Below are 20,526 nucleotides of genomic sequence, written 5' to 3'. Positions count from 1 at the left end.
GTGATGTTTCCAAAAAAGAAAAGAAAACCGCTTTCCAATTCCAACTCATTTATAACAACTGAAAGTAAATACACAAAGTTTTCCGAAGTTTTCAGCTTGACAGCAGCTGTTTTTATGGGGGTTACAGAAACCAAAGCAGGGATGGTTAATACAAATAACTATGAAAACCAAAAAAAAAAGGGGGGGGGGGAGTAAATAACAACACCGGACGACAGAGAGAGAGAGGGAGAGAGAGAGAGAGAGCTGAAATGGTTAGAGAGACAGTACATTTCCTTCTACAGTATAACAGTCCATCAAGGCACAAGGATTTTCTCCACTGCCAGGGCAAAAGGGACTGAGAACCAGCAGTCTCCTCCTGCCAGCACACGTGGAGGTTGTGGGGGTTTTTTGTGTTTTTTTGGTTCATATTTTAACAAAGTCTGCAGCATGTCAGAGACAGAACGTCTCTTGTGAGCCATCTCCTTGGTAAGAGCAAAAAAAAAAAGGAATTTAGAGGAAGAGTTCAACAGAGGCCTTTAAAAGGTTGTTTCCATGATACATGCATTGCTTTGGATTCTCTTGGAATTGTTCAGCCGTCTCTGTTAACAGCAGCAATTAAGCTTCCGATATACTTTTCGGGGGCAGCCAGACAATCATCATCCCAGCCACAGCTTAGGCACCTTGGTCAAGACACAGGTCATTAAACTTCTTTCGATTTCCATAAGCTCCTCACTGTAGAGCCTTGACTGGCGAGGTTCCCGCTGGGGCAGGAGCAGCTGGGGCCCTGGAGTGGTTTCCTTCGTTTATAAAGCGGTGCTTTCGGTATCGTGATTGATGTCGAGCACAAGGTGGTTGTGGGAGCTCTGGTTTGGCAAAGCTGACGACTCTGTTGGAAGTTCCGCAGCAGGGAGGCCTCGTGGTGGCTCTTGAATACTGGAATTAGAGTCTGCGCAGAGAAGACATGGGGGGAAAAAGAAAACACACAACACCAATGATGAAAGGGCACAGACTTGTGAACAGAGACGACAGAAAGTAAGACTAACGTTCCCCAGCCTGGAGCCTTGTGGATGCTTTGGACTGCAACTCCCATCAGCTCCAGCCAGCACAGTCGTTTTGGATTAGTATTCCCATCACCCCAAGCCACCCCCATGGCCATGTTTTAGACTCTTGACTCCCGTCACCCTCAAGGGCTGATGGGAGTTGTAGTCCAAAACATCCAGAAGATACCAGGTTGGGGAAGGCTGACCCAGAGAAGAGGTGTTTGGAAGCTTATGGGCAGGGATGTATATGTATAAAACTCCTCCACCCCAACACTGTGCCAAGAAAACACTGGATTCTATGACCCAAAGAAATTAAGCATTCCCCCCCCCCACCCCAAGAAATTGCATTCATTTATTCTTCTAGTTATGGGGAAAAGCAAGGAGTTGGGTTGCTGGCCCCATGGGAACTTTGGATCCATCCCTCCCCTCATACCAATCCACATCCTTTTAAATGCATCTTGCAGCCATAAAGGCTTGAGTCTAATTCTTTGCAGAACAGACCTTAAAAGTGATGAGAGTTTGCCCTGCTTCCAGATCTTGAACTTGTACAGTGTTGTAAGTGTGGAAAAATATATATATATACACAACCTTATCCCTGGGTTTACCCAAAGGAAGCAAAGCTAATAAAAAGCAGTCTATTGAGAACTGCTGGAAGAACTGTGTGGACATATACCGTATATGCTGGCGTATAAGGCGACTGGGCGTATAAGACGACCCCTTACTTTTCAAGTTAAAATATAGAATTTGGGATGTACTCCAGCCCTTTTTTGGCGGGGAGGGGAGGGGAGGCTGTCTTCTCCAGCACTCAAGTCTGCAGCCGGGGAAATGGTGGTTTGTTTGTTTGCTTGCTTGCTTAGTTATTGAGAGGGGGAAAGAAGCCAGAGAGAGGAGAGATAAAGAAGCAGAGACATCGATCAAAAGAAGGGAGAGGGAGAGGGAGAGGGAGAGGGAGAGGGAGAGGGAGGCAGAGACATCGAGCAAAAGGGGGGGGGGGAAAGAAACCATAGAGAGGATAGCGATAGAGGGGCAGAGACATCGGAGGCTCACACAGCCAGCGAAAGACGCTGAGCAGCAGTGAAAGAGAGAGACAACGAGGCTGACTCAGTGAGCAAAAGGGGAATAGAAGCCAGGGAGAGGGAGGCAGAGACACCGAGCAAAAGGGGGGGGGAAAGAAACCATAGAGAGGATAGCGATAGAGGGGCAGAGACATCGGAGGCTCACACAGCCAGCGAAAGACGCTGAGCAGCAGTGAAAGAGAGAGCGGAGAGAGAGACAACGAGGCTGGCTCAGTGAGCAAAAGGGGAATAGAAGCCAGGGAGAGGGAGAGGGAGGCAGAGACACCGAGCAAAAGGGGGGGAAAGAAACCATAGAGAGGATAGCGATAGAGGGGCAGAGACATCGGAGGCTCACACAGCCAGCGAAAGACGCTGAGCAGCAGTGAAAGAGAGAGCGGAGAGAGAGAGAGAGAGACGGAGAGATCCCTTTGCTTTGCGCTGACAAAAAGAGAAGAGGCAGCAGCTTGACACCAATGAAATACACAAAACTGTATCTCTGCGCTGATCCAGGTCACAAAGCCATGAGGGAGCCATTCTCCCTGGCGGGGAGCAGCCCCCTCCCGAGCACGCTTCTTTGCGTTCATATGGTCACTGCATACAGTGGGGATGCGGCTGTTTTTGAGCTCCCCCCACCGTATGCGGTGACTGCAGATTCTTGGACCCGGCGTATAAGACGGGCCCCCAACTTTTGGAAAAAATTTCCTGGGTTCAAAAGCCGTCTAATACGCCAGTATATACGGTATATAATTTAAAAAATAAGTAAAGGTAAAGGATCCCTGGACAGTTAAGTCCAGTCAAAGGCGACTATGGGGTACAGCACTCATCTCGCTTTTTAGGCCAAGGCAGCCAGCGTTTGTCCACAGCTTTCCAGGTCATGCGGCCAGCATGACTAAACTGCTTCTGGCGCAACGGGACACCGTGATGGAAGCCAGAGCGCACGGAAACGCTGTTTACCTTCCCGCCGCAGCAGTACCTATTTATCTACTTGCACCGGCATGCTTTCAAACTGCTAGGTTGGCAGAAGCTGGGACAGAGCAACGGGAGCTCACCGTGTCACGCGGATTCAAACCGCCGACCTTCTGATCAGCAAGCCCAAGAGGCTCTGTGGTTTAGACCACAGCGTCACTGCAGGACAGTCCAACTATATGGGGCCCAAGGACTGCTAGCTGAGACACCATGAGGGACAGAGACACTGCTTTAGGAAGGAAATCTCATCTGAAGGAGCTACCCTGATCCCCAAAGTAGGGATGATATCCGTCTTCTGGACTTGCTCAAATACAAGGGAAAGCTTGCAGAATTACAGAGTTAAGTCCGCTAGAACCTGGAACTGGAGAAGGGTTGGAACAAACATTTTGCTCAGGATTTGCCATACACTGCAACTCAGCACCCGCCCGCCCCAAACAACAACAAAGAAGCAGCAGCAAACACACCATGAAATCCTGTGTGGCACAGAGAAGCAGCCTGATGCCAGCAGACACTCCTCCCACCACATTGAAAAGCTAGAAGCACACCTGACATCTTGCACATGGAAACAGGGCTTGTTTTCAAGTACCTGCAGGCCCCTGGGACTTGGGTGGCAAGTGTCACTTCTTCCTTTCAAATGCAAAGCCCTGCTTGAAGGTGACAGAGCAGAGCCCTTGCAGATTTCAGATGCTTCCATGGGTGGTGCAGAATGCAATGCATTCGGCTGTGTCAGGGAAGCTGAAACCCAGTTCTCCTCCTGCCCTAATACAATCCCCACCCCCTAACAACTGCCTTACGAGGATGGCTTGGAACAACACAGGGCCACCTTTCTCAGCTCCACCCAACTGCAGCAGCTTCCACAGGCACAAACTTCCATGCAAGGAGCAGAGTGGCAGAGTCGCAACTTGCCCCGAAGACTGGGCTCAGCTGCTCAACAGCTTCCCATTTATATGTGAGCTTTCAATCTGTACAAGTGACCCCTTTCCCCCATCCTATTTCTCTCTCCCCACTCCATGTTCCTAGGAAAGGGAATGACGTTTAATTAATGCCAGTTATGGTTCAGCAATTAACGGTGAAGCTGCTAATATCTTCAGCGTTGTATCTGTGGAGCCTCTAAGGCTTAGTCTCAGTTTCAAGTGGAAAACACACCAACAAGTCCCCACCCCCATAGTGAGAAACAGAGAAAGGGGAGGGGAGGGCTGCCTTGTAGGTCGGGTGTTGCCATCTATGAGGCTCTGGATATTTTTGAAGAGTAGAAATTCATTCCATATTCCAAGTATGGATGGATGGGGCAGACAGAAAAGAAACTAAATAACGGACAGGGCAGGGCAGGATCCTGGGATACATCCGGTGAATGTGTTAAAAAGGAGGAAAGGGGGGCAAAACAAAGGTACCCACAAGGGTAGCATCACTTCTTTGACATGCAGGGTTAGTCCTGGGTGCAAGCAAGCTGTGTTAACAGTGACCTGTTAGTAAAGGGACGAAGCTGCGTCCATGATTATGCATTCACAACAATTCTGGCCAATCGAAGGGCCTCCTTACCATTTCCAATCTCAGTTCCTACTGAACAATGCAGGTCAAACATCTAGATTATTTAATAAAATTCTCAATTAGAATTATTATTATTGGCAAGTTGGCGTTACAACCTAGAAGGGATTAAATGGGTTATTTGCACAGCTAAAAAATAGAGCTTCTTATTATTCCCAGCGCCCTTTAAGCTCCAGCACAGGAAGGTGGTCAACATGTTAGAGGGTCTGCTAAAAAAAAAAAAAAAAGGATGGGGCATGCGCTATTTCAGCCTACGGCAAAAGGGAAAAGGAGAGCCTTGTTTTTATCGTCACAATGCTGTTTTGAGATTAAGCATAATTAAGAAGCACCCAACCCAGATTAAAAGTTGGCAGGGACGTTGGTCAGCTTTGTGGGCACTGATGCAGCCTGGGGTTCCTAAATGGGTAACACATTCTTTTTCAGAGGATCTGCTTCGTTAGGTGTCAAGGAGGATCTGCTTCGTTAGGTGGGAGGGGGGCTACTCCTGAGGACAAAGCATCCTCCTCCTCTATATGCACAGAAAGGGACTTGAGCCACAATCTGGCTGCAACAAAGCTCTTCCTAGCATCTACAGAGCTTTCTAAATGCACAGCTTCTGCAGTGCTGAAATGGCGACTGGGGCAGTTTGTGAGGAAATCCTGCAGTCTGACATGCTGGGATGAGCGACTCCACGTCACAGTGGCCCAACTGGTCTCAAGATTAAGTTGTGTGTTTCATGTCGGCAGTCACACTCTTCTGGCAGAGATAAAGCAGGCACCCTCCCTTTTGACTTTCCAGTATATCTTGAAGACCTTTTCATGCTGGCAGGCTTTTGCCGCTGATGCATTCTTATTTTTGAGTTGCCAGCCACCTCAAAGATTATAGGCATTTTTCATTTTTTGAAACAATGTTCTCTGCTTTAGCATTGTAAACCACTCTGGTATTTTATGACATCATGACACAGAAATATTTTTATAAATAAAAGCAAAAAACACACAAAAAACAAAAACAAACCCTGGCTTTGCCTATTTGTGAGCCCATCCCTAGCTATACGGCTACAAAATGTCACAGAGCTTCCCAAACATTCCAATAAGCTAGATCAATTAGAGGCATGCTGCTTGTCAATGTTGGTGGGGTGAAACGGAATCATTTTGGGTGGTGCAGCTGTCCTGATGGGGAGGCATGGAGGAGGGGAAGAACGGTATGCTAAAACTACACGCACACGTGCACACGCACACAGACAAATGTGGCTACAATCCTTCTTGAGTGTGAAAACTCTAGATAGTGTTTGAAATCTGATTTATGCAGAAATTTGAAATACGGTCAACAGTGCAAAAAAATAAATAAAAAATTATTAGCCTGCATTTGCTTTTATCTATCCAACCATTAAGCATTTTTCTCTTCACACTTCAAGCATCTCTCTCTCTCTCTAGAAACTTGCACATAAAAACTTGCGATTCCAAGAAACGTTTGGTAGCTGTAGCCGTGAAACTGCTCTGATTTAAAGGCGTTTCAGCGTTAGCTGATACAAAGCCCCAAATGAGTTTTGTCTGTCTTCTTTTTCACTCCATATGGGCCTCTTTGATTGACTGCAATTACCACCCCCCCAGATGAAACCACGCCTGCTGCGGGTTTGGAGCCATTTCTCTTCTTCTGGGGAAACTCCTTCTCCTTGCCTTCTTTCCACTTCTGTCCCAGTGGTGGAGATGAGAGCGTTTCTCTCCCCCTTCTCCAGCCACATCCAACCAACCAACCACCTCCAGGCACAGGATTTTTTTTTTAACACAAGGTTCACAGAGGCAGAGCTGACAGAGAAGCAGTCCTTACCAGTCACGATGCGGGATGCCGTTGAAGGGGGACCAGGAAGAGGACCGTCTCCAGCCAGGTGAGAAGGAGGATGCGGTGGAGGGGGGACGGTGGGGCGGTTCCTTGGCTTGGGCACGGGCCTCGGCCTGGGCAACGTGCCCATCTGAGGAGGGGGCGACTGAGCTGGAGGAGCATCCTGGGCGAGGGGCTGAGGAGCCGGGGAGGTGACTGCAGGGTTGTGCTTCTCCAGGGGTGGGGTGTCGGGGGGCGTGGGCGTGTGGGGAGGAGTGGGCGAGGGCTGCTCAAGGCTGGACTCAGACCCAGGCGGGGAAGAGCTGGGAGTGTTGGCCTTGGGCTGGAGAGGAGGAGTGGCCACTGTTTGCGTGGGCGGCTGGGGTGGCGGGTGGCTGGGGGCCTGGATGGGGGAGAGGCTGCTGGAGTACCGTCGGGGGGCAGAGCCCTGGGATGGGACAGGGCTGGGCTGGGGGGCTCCCTGGCTGGGGGGAGAAGGGCTTCTCGTGGGGGGCTTTGGGGAAATGGAGGGCGGTTGAGGGGCGGAGGGGGCACTTTGGTTCCCTGGCTGCCCAGGAGGTGGGTTGGCTGGCTTTGGAGGGGCCGGGGCAGGCTTTTTCACGGCTGCAAGGAAGGCCAGAAAGAAAAGTCAGGGGTTAAAATGTCTCTCAGAAGCAGTCTCTTCACCGCCTCACATCAACATGGAGCTTCTCGTCCTTAACATTTAAAAGCTCCTCTCTTCTTTTCTGCCCTGAGAGGTATCAAGCCCCTGGAAACACCTGGCAGAACCTGAAGCCTCCTAGAACTCAGAGGGACTGTTTGGAAGTTGCATCTGACCAATCAAAATGCAAAGTAGGATGAAGTTGCATGATGGCCCCCTTCCCTGCCATCAACTATCCAGACTGGACTACTGCAATGTGCTCTAGATGGGGCTGCCCTTGGGAAGACAACTTGAAAACTTTCAACTGGTCCAAAATGCAGAAGTCAGATTACTCTCTGGGGTTGCCTACAAAAGTCATATAACCCCTCTTCAAAAGTAGTTGCATTTGCTCTCAAAAGTGCTTACGTAATGTAAAAAGCCCCAAACAACTTAGGTTTCAAGTATCTGAAAGACTGTCTCCTTCCCTACAGACCTTCCCAGGTGCTAACATCATCAAAAGAGACCTCTTGGTAGTTGCACCTTCATCAGAAGCTCATGGCCTGGGAGACAGCCTTCTCTGTGGTGGCCCCTGTTGTGGGACTCCCTCTAGAGGGAAGCCTGGCTTCCTGACTACAGTGGTGCCTCGCTTAACGAATGCCCTGCTTAACGAAATTTCCGCTTAACGAAAGGTTTTTTCTAGCGGAGGTTGCCTCACTAGACGAATTCGTTTTACGAAAAATTCGTCTAGCGAATCGTGGTTTCCCATAGGAATGCATTGAAATTCAAGTAATGCGTTCCTATGGGCAAAATAAAAAAAAAAATGCAATGCATTCCTATGGGATTCGCTAGACGAATTTTTCGTTATAAGAAAAGACCCATGGAACGAATTAAATTCGTCTAGCGAGGCACCACTGTATACAGATTTCAGCAATCACTTTACCCAGGCCTTTTTGCAGGAGATGTGCTTCTTCAGGGCCCTGAACGTATTATGTTTTAACTGTTTTTAATACTGAATTGTAAATGGTTGTAACTTGCCCTGGGACCTGCTGGTGAAGGGCAGGTAATAAATTTAATCCTCCTCAATCACCTCCCCTCTCCCTCTTCAGTCAATCTCTTCGTGACCCTGCCCACCATTCCTTGCCCGCCACCCTCTCCTAGTGCAAAAGAGATGCTAACTAAAGTTAAAACACTCATGCCCAGAAAACAAGCAAATAAATAAATAAATAAATAAGGCTAATAGAGCATCATCTTCCATGTTTGGTGGATGGTGCAGAATGACAATAGTAGCCAGCCACCGCCATGTCAGACACACTCTGTGCTTTTTTTTCTCAGGGGGTACTCAAGGGTACGCAGTATCGACACCTCTTATTGTTGTTGTTGTTATTTTTGTTGTTAAAAAGTGTGACACTTTCTGTAATACCCTCATGGTGAGTACCAGCACCTATTTTCTAGAAAAAACACTGGGCACATTCCATTGCCTGTTAATGCACCCCCGGCCCAAAACAGGAGAGTCAGTGTTGGAATAACTCCCTCTATCCCGCCCCCTCCCACCCACAAGTGATGCTACTGTCATGAACAAGAAATAGATGCCTAAGGAAGAGCTTGCAGGAGTCACAACTTTAAGCTTAGTATGTTGAGACGGCCATCAACCTATTCCTGGAAAGCAGGCATGTTCATTAGACTCCTGAAGGACTAACCTCGCCTGACGGCATGTGGACTGGGCCCCGCAGAGACTTGCGACTGCCCCACGGAGAGCTGGCTGGTGCCAGGGCTGGGCTGTGGGTAGGCCTGAGCAGCGCTCACGTGCCCCCCGTTCCTCGTGGGCGGAGGAGTCGTGGGGTCCTTTGGTTTTGAACTGCTGGGAAGGGAGAAAAGACTCTGATCAAAGGCTGCTCCTTCAGGGTCGGAGGCAGCATGTTTCTGGAAGACATGGAAGTGGGGCAGCACTCTTGAGCTTGGTCCTGCTGGAGGGTTTCCTACTACGGCACCTGGCTGGCCACTGTGAGAACAGGATGCTGGACTCAATGGGCTATGGGATCCAGCAGGCACTTCCTATGTTCTGCTATTGGGAGGCGTAGGTTGATTCTCTCTAAAGATCCCACTACACAAGTATGGTGAAGAGATCCAAGTAGCAGGCTGAGACCTGCCCTGGTGCATAAAATACTGTTCAGAGGGCTGGTTGGGGTTAGGACTATGTGTGGCAGCCTTCTCCAAGTCTGATTGTGTCCTCTGCCTGCATTGGACTACAATTTCCATCAGCCCTAGGGCACCAGGTTGGGGAAAGGCTACACCAGGCATAGGCAAACCTGGCCCTCCAGATGTTTTGGAACTACAAGTCCCACCATCCCTGACCACTGGTCCTGTTAGCTAAGGATGACGGGAGTTGTAGTCCCAAAACATCTGGAGGGCCGACTTTGCCTATGCCTGGGCTACACTATCGGGTAGGTAAGAAAGTTAAACTGACTTCTGAGTTGCTGGTCCTAACCTACCCTCCCCCACCCCACCCCCAAACCACACTTGTGTACTTTCCAACACAGACATGCATGGGGTGGGTGGGTTGTGTGGGTAAGGGGCACACTGCTGTTAAGCACTGACAAGGGCAGGGTGAGGTTATTCCAGGGGGGTTATGCTTCACTCCAGGACAATTTGCACATCCAGGAACACACATGGAAAAGCAACAGGGAGCATTAGGACAAACTCCTCTTGAAACAGTGTGTAGCTCATGTTGAGCTGCAGTTGACCACCCACGTTAAGTGGTAGAAGAAAGGGCTACGGGAAAGAGAGGGAGTTGGGCTAGATGACCCTTGGGGTCCCTTCCAACTCTACCATTCTATGACTTCATGACTCAGGCTGAGGAGGCGGCCCATGGCGCAGGCTACTTGGGCACCCACACAAAAGACCAGACCTATGGAGGTTCTAGCTATGGGGCAGGAAGGAAGAAGCTGTTCGGCTCTCAAGGCTGGGTGGGAAGGAGAGAGAGGGTGGCTGCTTTCCACAGCTGGGGCCATATGGGTGTGCAGCAGGAGTCGACCTGCACTCACCAACCCCTGCTCCCAGGCAGTGGCCAAGCCAGGCGAACATCAACCTGCGAGAGTCCTGAAAAAGTGCAAGCTAGCCTTGCCAGTTAAATCCTTTCGAATGAGGCAAAATATGGGGCACACCTTCACCACGAAGGAAGAACATGTGAATTGGTCTCTTGCCAGGAGCTTTTTTCAATTTTTGCTACTGCCTTGATTAAATTGATCCACCTTCCCCAACATGAGACCTTTCAGTTGCTTTGTACTACCGCTCTCAGCATCCACTGGGGCTGATGGGAGTTGTAGTCCAAAAAGGGTTGGGGAAGGCTGAAACAGGCGGAAGTCTCTGTGAAAGTCTTTCGGTCTGAACTCTTTCCATCTTACCTGCCATCCTCAGCGCCTTGGCTTTGGGACTGCTCTGCTGGGCCGGGAAGGGGGGCGGACGCAGCACCCAAGGGGGTGGGCTCAGTCCCAGGGCCCTGTGGGTGCTGCTCCGCTGTGGCCTGCGCCAGCGGGCCAACCTCAGTGGGCGGAAGTGGTGGCTGGAAAGCTGGGGCTGTGTGCTTTCTACTTATAGTGCCACCTCTCCTGGGGTTCGCCTGGAAGTCCATAACCTTGACACCATAGCTACAGAGGAGAGAGAGAGAGAAGGAAAACACACCATGCGGACTAGTAGCTACACAGAAAAACACCCAGAAAACAAACAAGGGCAGTTCAGCTACGAGGGCTGGACAAGAGACTAGTCCCTGTCACTCGGCAAGCAAAGAAGCAGCAGGGAAAAGCTCTCAAAACTTGTCTGCAGGACATTGTTAGAGTTAAGAGGCATGCAACGCACCTTGGCACAATCAAACAGGTAGGAAGGGCACATGAGCAATGAGCAAACATCAAGGCCATGTGGATATTATGTCCACGGTGTAACTATTTGGGTCACAGGAACAGAAGAGCATTTATCCATGCCAGAAGAAGTAGTACCACTTTCTCTCCTGGCACAAAAACAGTAATGTATACTAGTGCCTCTTCTCACCAAAAGGATGCTGGTTGCAGTTTTGATCCGAAAGCCTGATGTGTTCAAGCTGCTGCCACCTTTGATTAAGCCAAGGACGCTGCATCTGTACCTCTATTCAGTATTAATTGCAGGGCTGGGCGTGTTCTGCAATACCAGGTCAATTCAGAGAAAGGATGGCACAGAATCCAGCTTCTTGAAGAAACAAGAAGTCAGCAGAGCCAGGAACGAAGGTTTTGGAACAGGTGGGCAAACTGCATTATGAATTCTTAGAAGCCCCATTGGGGGGACTGACTATGATCCTCCATGGAAAGGAGGGTGTGCCTAGCAGAATTTTTTTCGCATGCCAACCAAATGCAGGAGGATGCCAAACAAGCCCAAATGTGCCGATTCTGCTTCATCTGCAAAATCTAATCATACAGAATCCCCCCCCCCGGCTTTAAAATGATTTTTGTTTTTGTTTTTTTAAGGACAGAACACACAACCCTGATTAATTTGCACTAACAAAAGCATGGAAAATGGGAGACTTTTACCATAACTTAGCAATGGATAGGTGGTGAATGACCTCTAGTCTAGCCACACTGCAGTAAGCCAAAGCATAACTTTAAAACAAAACAAAAACAAAGCAAAACAAAACCTCTGCATTTTGAACTATGATGCTCTTCCATTCACAAGAGGAGGGAAGGCCTGTTAGGCTGGAATTTAATGCCAACATGAATTGAGAAGGCAGATGGATAAGCAGAGCCTGCCTAGCTTTAGTTCAACTTAAGGCAGCAACAAATTTCCAGGACAGGGGTGGGGAACCTCAGGCCTGAGGGCCAAAAGCAGCCCTGCAGGTGTCTCTCCTTGGCCCTCAGACCTCTGCCCAGGCCACACCCTTCACTGGCCCTGAATCACATCCTCCCTGCATGTTTTTGCCTGGCTAGAAAGTGTCTGTGAACTCTGATCATTTATTTATTTACTGCATTTATATGCAGCTTAAGGTGGTGTACATGGTTCACCCCTCATGTAATCCTTGCAACAACCCTGTGAGGTAGGTTAGGCTGAGAGGCAGTGACTGGCCCAAAGTCACCTAGTGAGCTTTGGGGGCGAGTAGAGAATTGAGGGGTGTGTGAGAATGTTTGGAGAAACTTGCCTACCGTAGAAAATGATAAATTGTTGTTAACTGCCCTGCCCACTTCCTCTTCTGGCCCCACCCATCACTGGCATGTGCTCTAAAGGGTAAAGGGACCCCTGACCATTAGGTCCAGTCGTGACCGACTCTGGGGTTGCACGCTCATCTCGCATTATTGGCCGAGGGAGCTGGCGTACAGCTTCCGGGTCATGTGGCCAGCATGACAAAGCCGCTTCTGGCGAACCAGAGCAGTGCACGGAAATGCCATTTACCTTCCCGCTGTAGCGGTACCTATTTATCTACTTGCACTTTGACGTGCTTTTGAACTGCCCTACATACACCCAAAAAAGAAGGGAATGTGGCCTTTGGGCTAAAAGATGGGTTCCCCACCCCTGCCAGACAGCTGAGGGGAAAGGGGATGAGACTGATGGGATGAAACAAAAGCTATAATGGGCTGTTCAGAGGGGAGAAGCGACAAAAGTGGGTTCTGGGTGTTCTAGCACCGGGCAATGGATGCTGCTGCCCCACCAAATCAGAAGTCTCTGCTGTGAAGACTTGAAGCCTTCCTCATACCATGTTACTGTAGGCACTGCACAATCTGAGAGGAGAGAAATCCCATCTACTGTTGCTCCAATGACTCAGAAGGTAGGCAACAGCGACAGCTTCCCCCACCAGCCTCCCATGGCCTGCATCATGCATGGAACACAGGGAGAAGGAAATGCTAGTATGTTACCTTTGGATCTTCCTCAGGCTGCAGCAACGAGGGGGAAAGGAACCACTAAGGGCTTGTTTGCAACGGCACCACATTTGCCCCCAACTGTACTATGGGGCTCCCAGGGGCCCTGTTGACATGGCCAGCTGTCTCAGGAGAACAATGTCTTGGCTCAGTTCAACCTTAGATAGGTTTGCGCTACAGTGGGTATCAAAACCTGAATGCATGTCGGCCCTTGGGGCCTCTTTTGGGGTGGTGTCAAAATGGCAGGATTCCCTTCAAAAGGGGGGGAGACCCACTGGGACTCCTTCTTGCTGCATTAAGGGGCTTGTTAAGAGTCCCGCCTATCTGACTTTCAGGCTTTCAAACTATTAGTGGGTTTCTGCTAATGGAGACAATTAGCACCTGTGCTGCTACTATATTAAATGGAAGTTTGCACTGTGTACTTTTCCCAGGTGCAAACTGGTTATGTGAGGAGGAAAAAACGTGAGAGATTTTTGTCAACTTCCACCGGTTTTCAGAGATCAGCTAGCTATACAGACAATAAACACATTCTAGGGCAGAGAAAGGAGGGGCAAGATGAGAAATGCCAGAAGGGACCAAGAAGTTCTGGGCTCTTTGGGGCTTCTTTTGCTGTGATTGCTGCATTGCAGGGGGTTGGACTAGATGACCCTTCCAACTCTACAATTCTGTGATTCTGAGACTCTTGACTTGCCTCTATTTCTTACCCAGCTACTGTTCTGCCTCAGGAGAGGGAAAGGAGAGTTGGTGGAAACAGCCCAAATCTCTAACGTATGGGGAAGAGGGGAAGGCTGGTTCAGGCGGATAAATGACCTCGGAAATGACTTCAGGCAGAGGCCTAAGTTGACCTCTCCCCAACAGTGTTGAAGGAACAGGTTAAGCCCCTGGGGCCAGAAGGGAGTACAAAAGTCAGAAGGAGATGGGGGGCTGCCCTACCCTTCCTTCCTCAGCTGCTCCCCATCCATCACGGCCATGCTGATGGGCCTCTTCCGTTCCAAGGTACCCGAGTCGTAGTCATTCCCTGTGTGCAGGTGATTCGAATTCACTGCAGGCAGCGCCACAAAGGCTCCTGACACGTTGAAATCCACCTCTGGAGTACAAAAGAAAGTTTATTCTTTATCTGCCCTGGCCCATCTCCCAAGTGGTTCAGAAAGGCATCTTTTGCTATCTTTCCCCGGGACTTAATTTTAGTTCAAAGCAGATAAATATTATGTAAGCCTCAAAGAAACCCTATAGCTCATACAGGCAAGTATTGAGATGAATTCATTCTGCACCTCTTGTCTCATTAAGAAAAGTTGAGACAAAGCGTTATGTATACAACAGCTCATCATTCAGCAACAAACTATTTAGAATAACATCTTAACCTCAGAAAATGGAGAAAATGGGCCATTTACCTTCAGGAAAAAACCAGCTGGCGTGCTGGATAATCGGCTCCACAACTGCTACCACATGCACGGATGTTGCTGCTGCCATTTCTGCAAGGGAGCTGTTGAGGGACGCATAAGCATATCCACAGTGAGCAGCAAACTTGCCAGAGAAGACCACCTCCTCTGTGCTACCTCCAAGAAATCTGCCCCTTATCATCAGTTCCTTGCTCTTTCCCCCTCCAATACACATATTCAAATAAATGGAATAGAAATCATTAGAAAGACTGGTGTGGATCTAACCTGCCGGGATTCATTAGCAGTGAACCCCCCCCCCCCAACTCTGCTTTGGATCCAGAACTGCCTGCAGATGCTCAAGAGCTGGCCTCCTCCCTACCCAAATAGATCCCCCAGCTGGGCTGGGCGACCTAATCGTGGTCTGTGAGTGTAAGGAACCTGCTGGATCAGGTCAATGGCCCTACCTAGTCCAGCATCCTGTTCTCACAGTGGCTGGCTTGGGTATCTCAAGAAGGACCCAAGAAAAGCGCACTCTCCTGTCCTGCAGTTTCCAGGAGCTGGTATTCAGAAGCACTGCAGGCTGAACATATCCCTTGTGGCTAGTAGCCATCAATAGCCCTCTCCTGCATGAACACGCCTAATCCACTTTTAAAGCCATCTATGTCAGTAGCCCTCACTGCCTCCTGCGTGAGAGAGTTCCATAGTTTACCTCTACATTGTGTGGAGGACTTTCTTCTATCTGATAAAAAACATGTAAACTAAGGTATGTGAAAAGTAGTGGAAGTGTGAGGAGTGGGTCAACCTGCTTATGGCAAATTGCTAATGGTTTTGTGCTTAGAAACATAAAGCTGCACCAGGGTTTTATTTTAATTTTTTAAAGTCCCTTGATCACTTACCCTTCATTCTTGGCCCACAGCAGGTTTGGGCCCAGCACGATGGCAATGTTGCTGGGCGTCATCTTGTTAGCATCGCTGTACTGAGCGAGCTTTGCAAGGAATTTGATTAAGTACCTGCCAGGAATGATTCAGGATTTAAAAGAGCTGGATGCGAAACAAGGCTCAATACACTGCAGGGACATCCCCATCCCGATTCTAATAAATTCTCAGCTCATTCTCTCTTCTGGGAGAAAGAAAGGGGTGGCTAAAAGTCCCCTGTAGCATCTTGAACCCTGACAGCTACTTGGGCAGGAGCACCCAACAAACAGCCGTGTCAAACGAGTTTTGGTGCCAACCCACAGCATTTTGGTGCCTGAGGCAGAGAACAGAAACAGAAATCCACTCCGCTGCCTAACACGGGACATCATCCATTGGAAACCACTGCCTAGCTCTTACCTCTTCATTTCACTGGGCTCGAGCAACAGAACCTCATGCTAGGTAGTGTTTGTATCTCAGAGTTAAAGCACCTGTTTTGCATGCAGAAGGTCACAGGTTCGATCTCCAAAGAGGGCCAAGACAAGATCCTTGCCTGAGACTCTGGAGAGCTGACAATACTGAGACAGGTGAACCAAGGGTCTAACTCGATATAAGGCAGCTTCTAAGGTTTCCTTCTATGCTCTTGTGCGCATCAAATCTGCCTGCATCCCACTCTGCTGTCCTTAATGGCTCCTAAAATATACAGCCTAGCAGCCGTTTCACCCTTGTGATTATAGGAATCGGTTAATACTTTATAACCCCCTTTTCCTTATTAACAACTCAAAAGCAGTACAGCCTGCAAAAGGAAGCATAGACAATGAAGGTCCAGCAAAACAGTTCTCAGGGCTAAAACAAAGAAATAACCACATTCTTCTTTCTAGCTGTCGCGCCGGTTTTCTTCAGCTTAAACACAAAAAGGTAGATCTTGGGGAATGGGAGACTGGAATACTTTTAAGACAACCACTCTTTTGCCTGGTGGGAAACGGTGTGACACATGGTACAGGACCAAGCACACCCCGCACCTCCTTGTCCCCTACCTGAAATTGGCCAGGTTGTGCTTTGGCAATTTCTGACAAATCCTCCACAGGTCCTGAAGTTTCTTGTCCTGGTCTTGAATGCTGGGGAAAGAAATAAGTTCTCTTGAGCCAAGGGCTCTGCAAAAATGTAAGGTTCCATTCAAAGCAAAAGGAAATGGCGAGAAACAAATGGAGGAATGGCTCAAAGCAGGCTTCAGAGAGAAGGCCATAATCTGAAAGGAGATTTTAAGAGCAAAAGCAACACAAAGGGAGCATCGAGAGAAGATGCATGCTTCAGAAGGCTTTATGGGCCTCAGGAAGACCTTTTCTCCCCCTCGGCCTCCCACCCAAACCAGAAAAAGCCCATTTCGTGTTCTCCTTACTTTGCAACTTGCGCCCACTCCTCGTACAGGGCGTAGGTCATTAACGGCTCTGGCAGCTCCCTCAGGTAAGACTTCAGGGCACCTGGAGCAACAACAAGGCAGGCATGAAGTGGCAAAACAGTGCGCCTGGGAAGACTTGACCTCCCACCCCAGCTTGCGACAGCACTTTTGTTGAAGGTGGCACACCCAACAAAATCAAGGCACAACAGGGACCTTTTTTCTACAGCAGCACCAAGCAAGCACAGATTCTGCTGGAAACACCCCTGGGACAAAACTGCTCTGAAATCTCCAATGGTTGCAGAAGATCTGGAGGAAGTGACATTTTAAGAAATTTAAAAGTTTTTACATGTGCTGGAAGCTGTCCAGAGTGGCTGGGGAAACCCAGCCAGATGGGTGGGGTAGAAATAATAATAATAATCACCACCATCATCTTTTTTTAACTGTATGCAGTTGTGCTTACTTTCCATCTACATGTGCAATCAAGGACAGTTGTAAATTAATTGAAATGTACATCATATATCAAAAGGGACTGGTAATACCGGTATTTGTTTGCTTGTTCATAATCTGCATTACAAAGATGTATGTGAACATGACATGAAGGCTGGCAACATTAACCCTGCGTGGAGACAATCAGTCAGGTTGTGCATTCATAAGCAGTGACCAGAGGAGGAACGGCCACTGGGAGGAGCACAGAGAGAAGTACGCCTACATCAACACAACTGGACACCTTTCATCTGCCCCAGCTGCAGCAAAACATGTCTCTTCCATATCAGGCTCTACAGCCACAGCAGGCGCTGTTAACTCTCCAATGGTTTCACTTCACCCTCAAAGGCATACTTCCATTGCCTCCTGAGGCAGATGCCAACTATTTTCACAATCAACTCCCATTCAAAAACCTGGGCGTAACTGCTAGCCAATACATTCAAACTTCCTTTTCAGATGAATTCTAAGGTAACACAATTTAAAATACTCAACAATAGCATCAAGGCCACTAGTATGCTAATATAAATATAATAAAGTGCAATGTACTACACATTTATAAATGCAATCACTAATCATAATATTGAATTGTTAACACCATTTCAAATTAGTCTGAGTAAGTTATAGTAGTTAATATGTAATCCATATATGTTCCTCACAAACCTAATAAATACCCAATCATAATAAAATTGTTTCCCCAGCCTCCATATCATAACTGAATTCACTCTTCAACCTTTGCCCTTTCTTCAATGTCCTTAACAAACCACATTTTCAATGTTGAGGCTGCTCCCTCCTTCCCCTCTGCATAACAACCCAAATTTTAGCAGCTGGAGAAAAGTACATTCTTAATTAACGGTTTTTTTCATGTTCAAGGGAAGGAGAAAAATTAGTATTTTTCAATGGCGTGGCAGTGTTCACTACCCAGGCCACACACTAGGTGGTGCTGCAAGACACTGTCATAAGGCTTCCCTTCTGCCAGCAACCAGATCTCAAGGAGGGCAGCTGGCCAACTGCGTTTTTTAAAAATGAAGAAAGCACACAGATTTAATGTCTTCACCTAGAAACAAAAGACAGGCTCAGATGGTGCAGGTAAAGGGGCTAGGTTTGCAGAAATACCTGGGGAATTCTTAAAAACATGAAGCCTGCTTCATCCACAAGGGAGCCCTCCCAGTAGCAGAGAAAGGGGGAGGTGGCCTGCCCTGGGTGCCATCCCTGAGGGGTGGGTTTTGACATCACTGCGGGCGGCGTCCCCCCCAGACGCTCCCTGCTGCCGGCGCCGCCCCCCGGATGCTGCCCCCCCGGGACGTGCGGCACTGGTGATGTGCCTCCGCAGGCCGTTCCGGGTGCCAGAGCAGCTAGCTCTGATTCTGGCCCCTCCATCTGCACTTCCGATGCGCACCATGCCTTGGCTGAACCAAACCAGCCAGGTGACTGCAGCTGACATTCTGAAGAGCGCCACCACAAGGTTCAACAATTTAGGCTGCCTTAGGCAACCATCTCTACTAGCATTGTCCAGTCTCCAACTCAGGGGCATGTTGGGGGTCTTGCCTCTGAAATCCCGGCAAGTTTTGGAGGGGTGTGGCCTGGGGAGAGAACGCAAGGGACATTCGGCCACCTGCTTCTCTGCACCCCCAAGCATCCAGGGCTGTAGGTTCAGCTACTGGCTTGGGTTAAAATGCAACAATGGAATAAACTAGCCAGCAAGGCAATGCCCAGAGGAGCACAAAATGGGTTCAGTGAGCTGCGAACATCACCCTTTCTCTTCCTATCTATCTACACACACACTTCCTTACATTTCATCCTGTGACGAATTTTAATTGTAACCTGCTTTGGGGGCCAAGCTTGCCTGAAAAACAAAATATAAAAATAACAGATATAATAAATATAAAATATAGTTTGAATGCCGTTGAAGCCCGCTGGAAATTAAAGGAAGAGGTTCTACCTTCAACCAAGTCAAGACCTACCCTGCATTTATTCGAGTGCATTCAGAGTTTAGTGCCAGGTCACGGATGAGGAGGGTGAGCCTGGGAGAAGTGGAGTTTGTTCCTGCAGAGTTCACTGTGACACAACTGCCACTGCCAACTGAAAGTGTTGTATTTGCACAACATGGCAAGCTGATTAAACAAACCTTATTTCTATCTGCATTGAGGCGACTGACTGGATGAAATGTAATAGTTCGTGTTAAATGTTAAATTCATGGAGCTGCAGGTACACAGACAAAGCTGTGGAAGGGTGAGATGTACATTTATAAGTGTAAATAAAACAGAGTAATCCAAGGCAGCTGCCCCAGAACTAGAGTTATTGCTAGGCAGGCTGGCATTCTCCTCTGCTAACTGAAATCAGATGGCCCAAAATGGTTCACGCTGACCTTTTATTTAGAGTGGGTTTTTTTGTTTGTTTTTCTAAACCAACAAAACTCTCAAGGCAGCATTACAATCAATAAGACAAACTAATACAATAAAAATACCAGATGCAATATGAAAAGCAGCAGAGGTAGGACACAAACACAGCAGCAGGGAAAATCAATTTAACTACAATTTCGAAACAAAGATCCCTTGAGGGGCAGGACTTTCAAGTTATGCTTTCTATGTTACCAAGAGAGCAGCATCCCCCCTTCAAATGAGACATATTTCACAGCTTTCTGCCTCTGAAGATTTTCTTACTTATGTTTCCAGAACAGCAGAAGTGGCCTTAGCCAGGGCACCCAACACAAGACCTGGTCTCGGCTGCTGATGGGGAATATCTGTGGCCCTCCAGGTGTTGTTTGGACTACAGCTCCCATCATCCTTGATAATTGGCCATGCTGACTGCTGGGAGCTGCAGTCCAATGCCCTCTGGAGGGCTTCAATTTCCCCAACCCTGACACTGCAGCAGGAGATGGTTGATGGCAGTGCATCTCTCTTCCACAGAAGGCTGTGATAAGTCACCAACTTGGATGGCTTTAAGAGGATTGGACAAACCATGGGGGAGAAGGCTAGCAATGGCTAATAGACAGGATGGCTGTGGTCTGCCTCCATAGTTGGAAGCAGCAATGCTTCTGAATACCAGTTGCCAGAAGCCACAAGAGGGGAGAGGTCTCTTGTGCTTGAATTCTGCTTGTGGGTTTACCACTGAGGCATCTGGTTGGCGGCTGTGAAAACAGGATGCTGGACTAGATGGGCCTGATTCAGAAGGGTTCTTATTATGTTATGGCATTCATGCCTACGTTGCACCTCTCGCACCTGAGTGCCAGCCCTGCTGGTTTTGCCATGAACACCTGTGAGGGGCAAGGGGTATCGCGAAGCCCCTCCCCTCCTGAGTTCCAGCCCAGCCCAGAGCACGACTGAGAGCAGGGAAAGCTCCAGCTCCAGTGGGGAAACAGGAATTTATCTTTTTATTGGTGCTGCGTATTTACAGTGCTAAAGGTAGAGCTATTTACAGAGACACATCTTTTCAGCTTTCATCAGAACCTCCGAATGCCTTTTG

General features: G+C 48.6%; 1 protein-coding gene across 8 annotated transcripts in view; it reads right to left on the bottom strand.

The window, feature by feature from the left end:
- Positions 1 to 31: 31 nt before the first annotated feature.
- The window catches only part of ARHGAP17 (Rho GTPase activating protein 17), a 63,652-nt gene continuing 43,157 nt past the window's right edge, over positions 32 to 20,526 (bottom strand). The window contains exons 12-21 of one of the 8 annotated variants that reach the window (XM_035131129.2): positions 16,582 to 16,663; positions 16,220 to 16,300; positions 15,168 to 15,281; positions 14,284 to 14,375; positions 13,826 to 13,979; positions 10,424 to 10,666; positions 8,720 to 8,880; positions 6,392 to 7,006; positions 4,580 to 4,622; positions 791 to 925 (exon numbers count right to left, since the gene is read on the bottom strand). In XM_035131129.2, coding sequence (XP_034987020.2) covers positions 4,615 to 4,622; positions 6,392 to 7,006; positions 8,720 to 8,880; positions 10,424 to 10,666; positions 13,826 to 13,979; positions 14,284 to 14,375; positions 15,168 to 15,281; positions 16,220 to 16,300; positions 16,582 to 16,663 — 1,550 coding nt within the window. In that variant the 3' untranslated portion in view covers positions 791 to 925; positions 4,580 to 4,614. The other 7 variants (XM_035131127.2, XR_009558574.1, XM_035131131.2 and 4 more) reach the window with 7 other exon arrangements.

The sequence above is a fragment of the Zootoca vivipara genome, chromosome 14, assembly GCF_963506605.1.
Source record: "Zootoca vivipara chromosome 14, rZooViv1.1, whole genome shotgun sequence".
Taxonomy (NCBI): domain Eukaryota; kingdom Metazoa; phylum Chordata; class Lepidosauria; order Squamata; family Lacertidae; genus Zootoca; species Zootoca vivipara.
The sequence above is the reverse complement of the archived record's forward strand: the minus strand, read 5'-3'. Positions and strand labels throughout refer to the sequence as shown.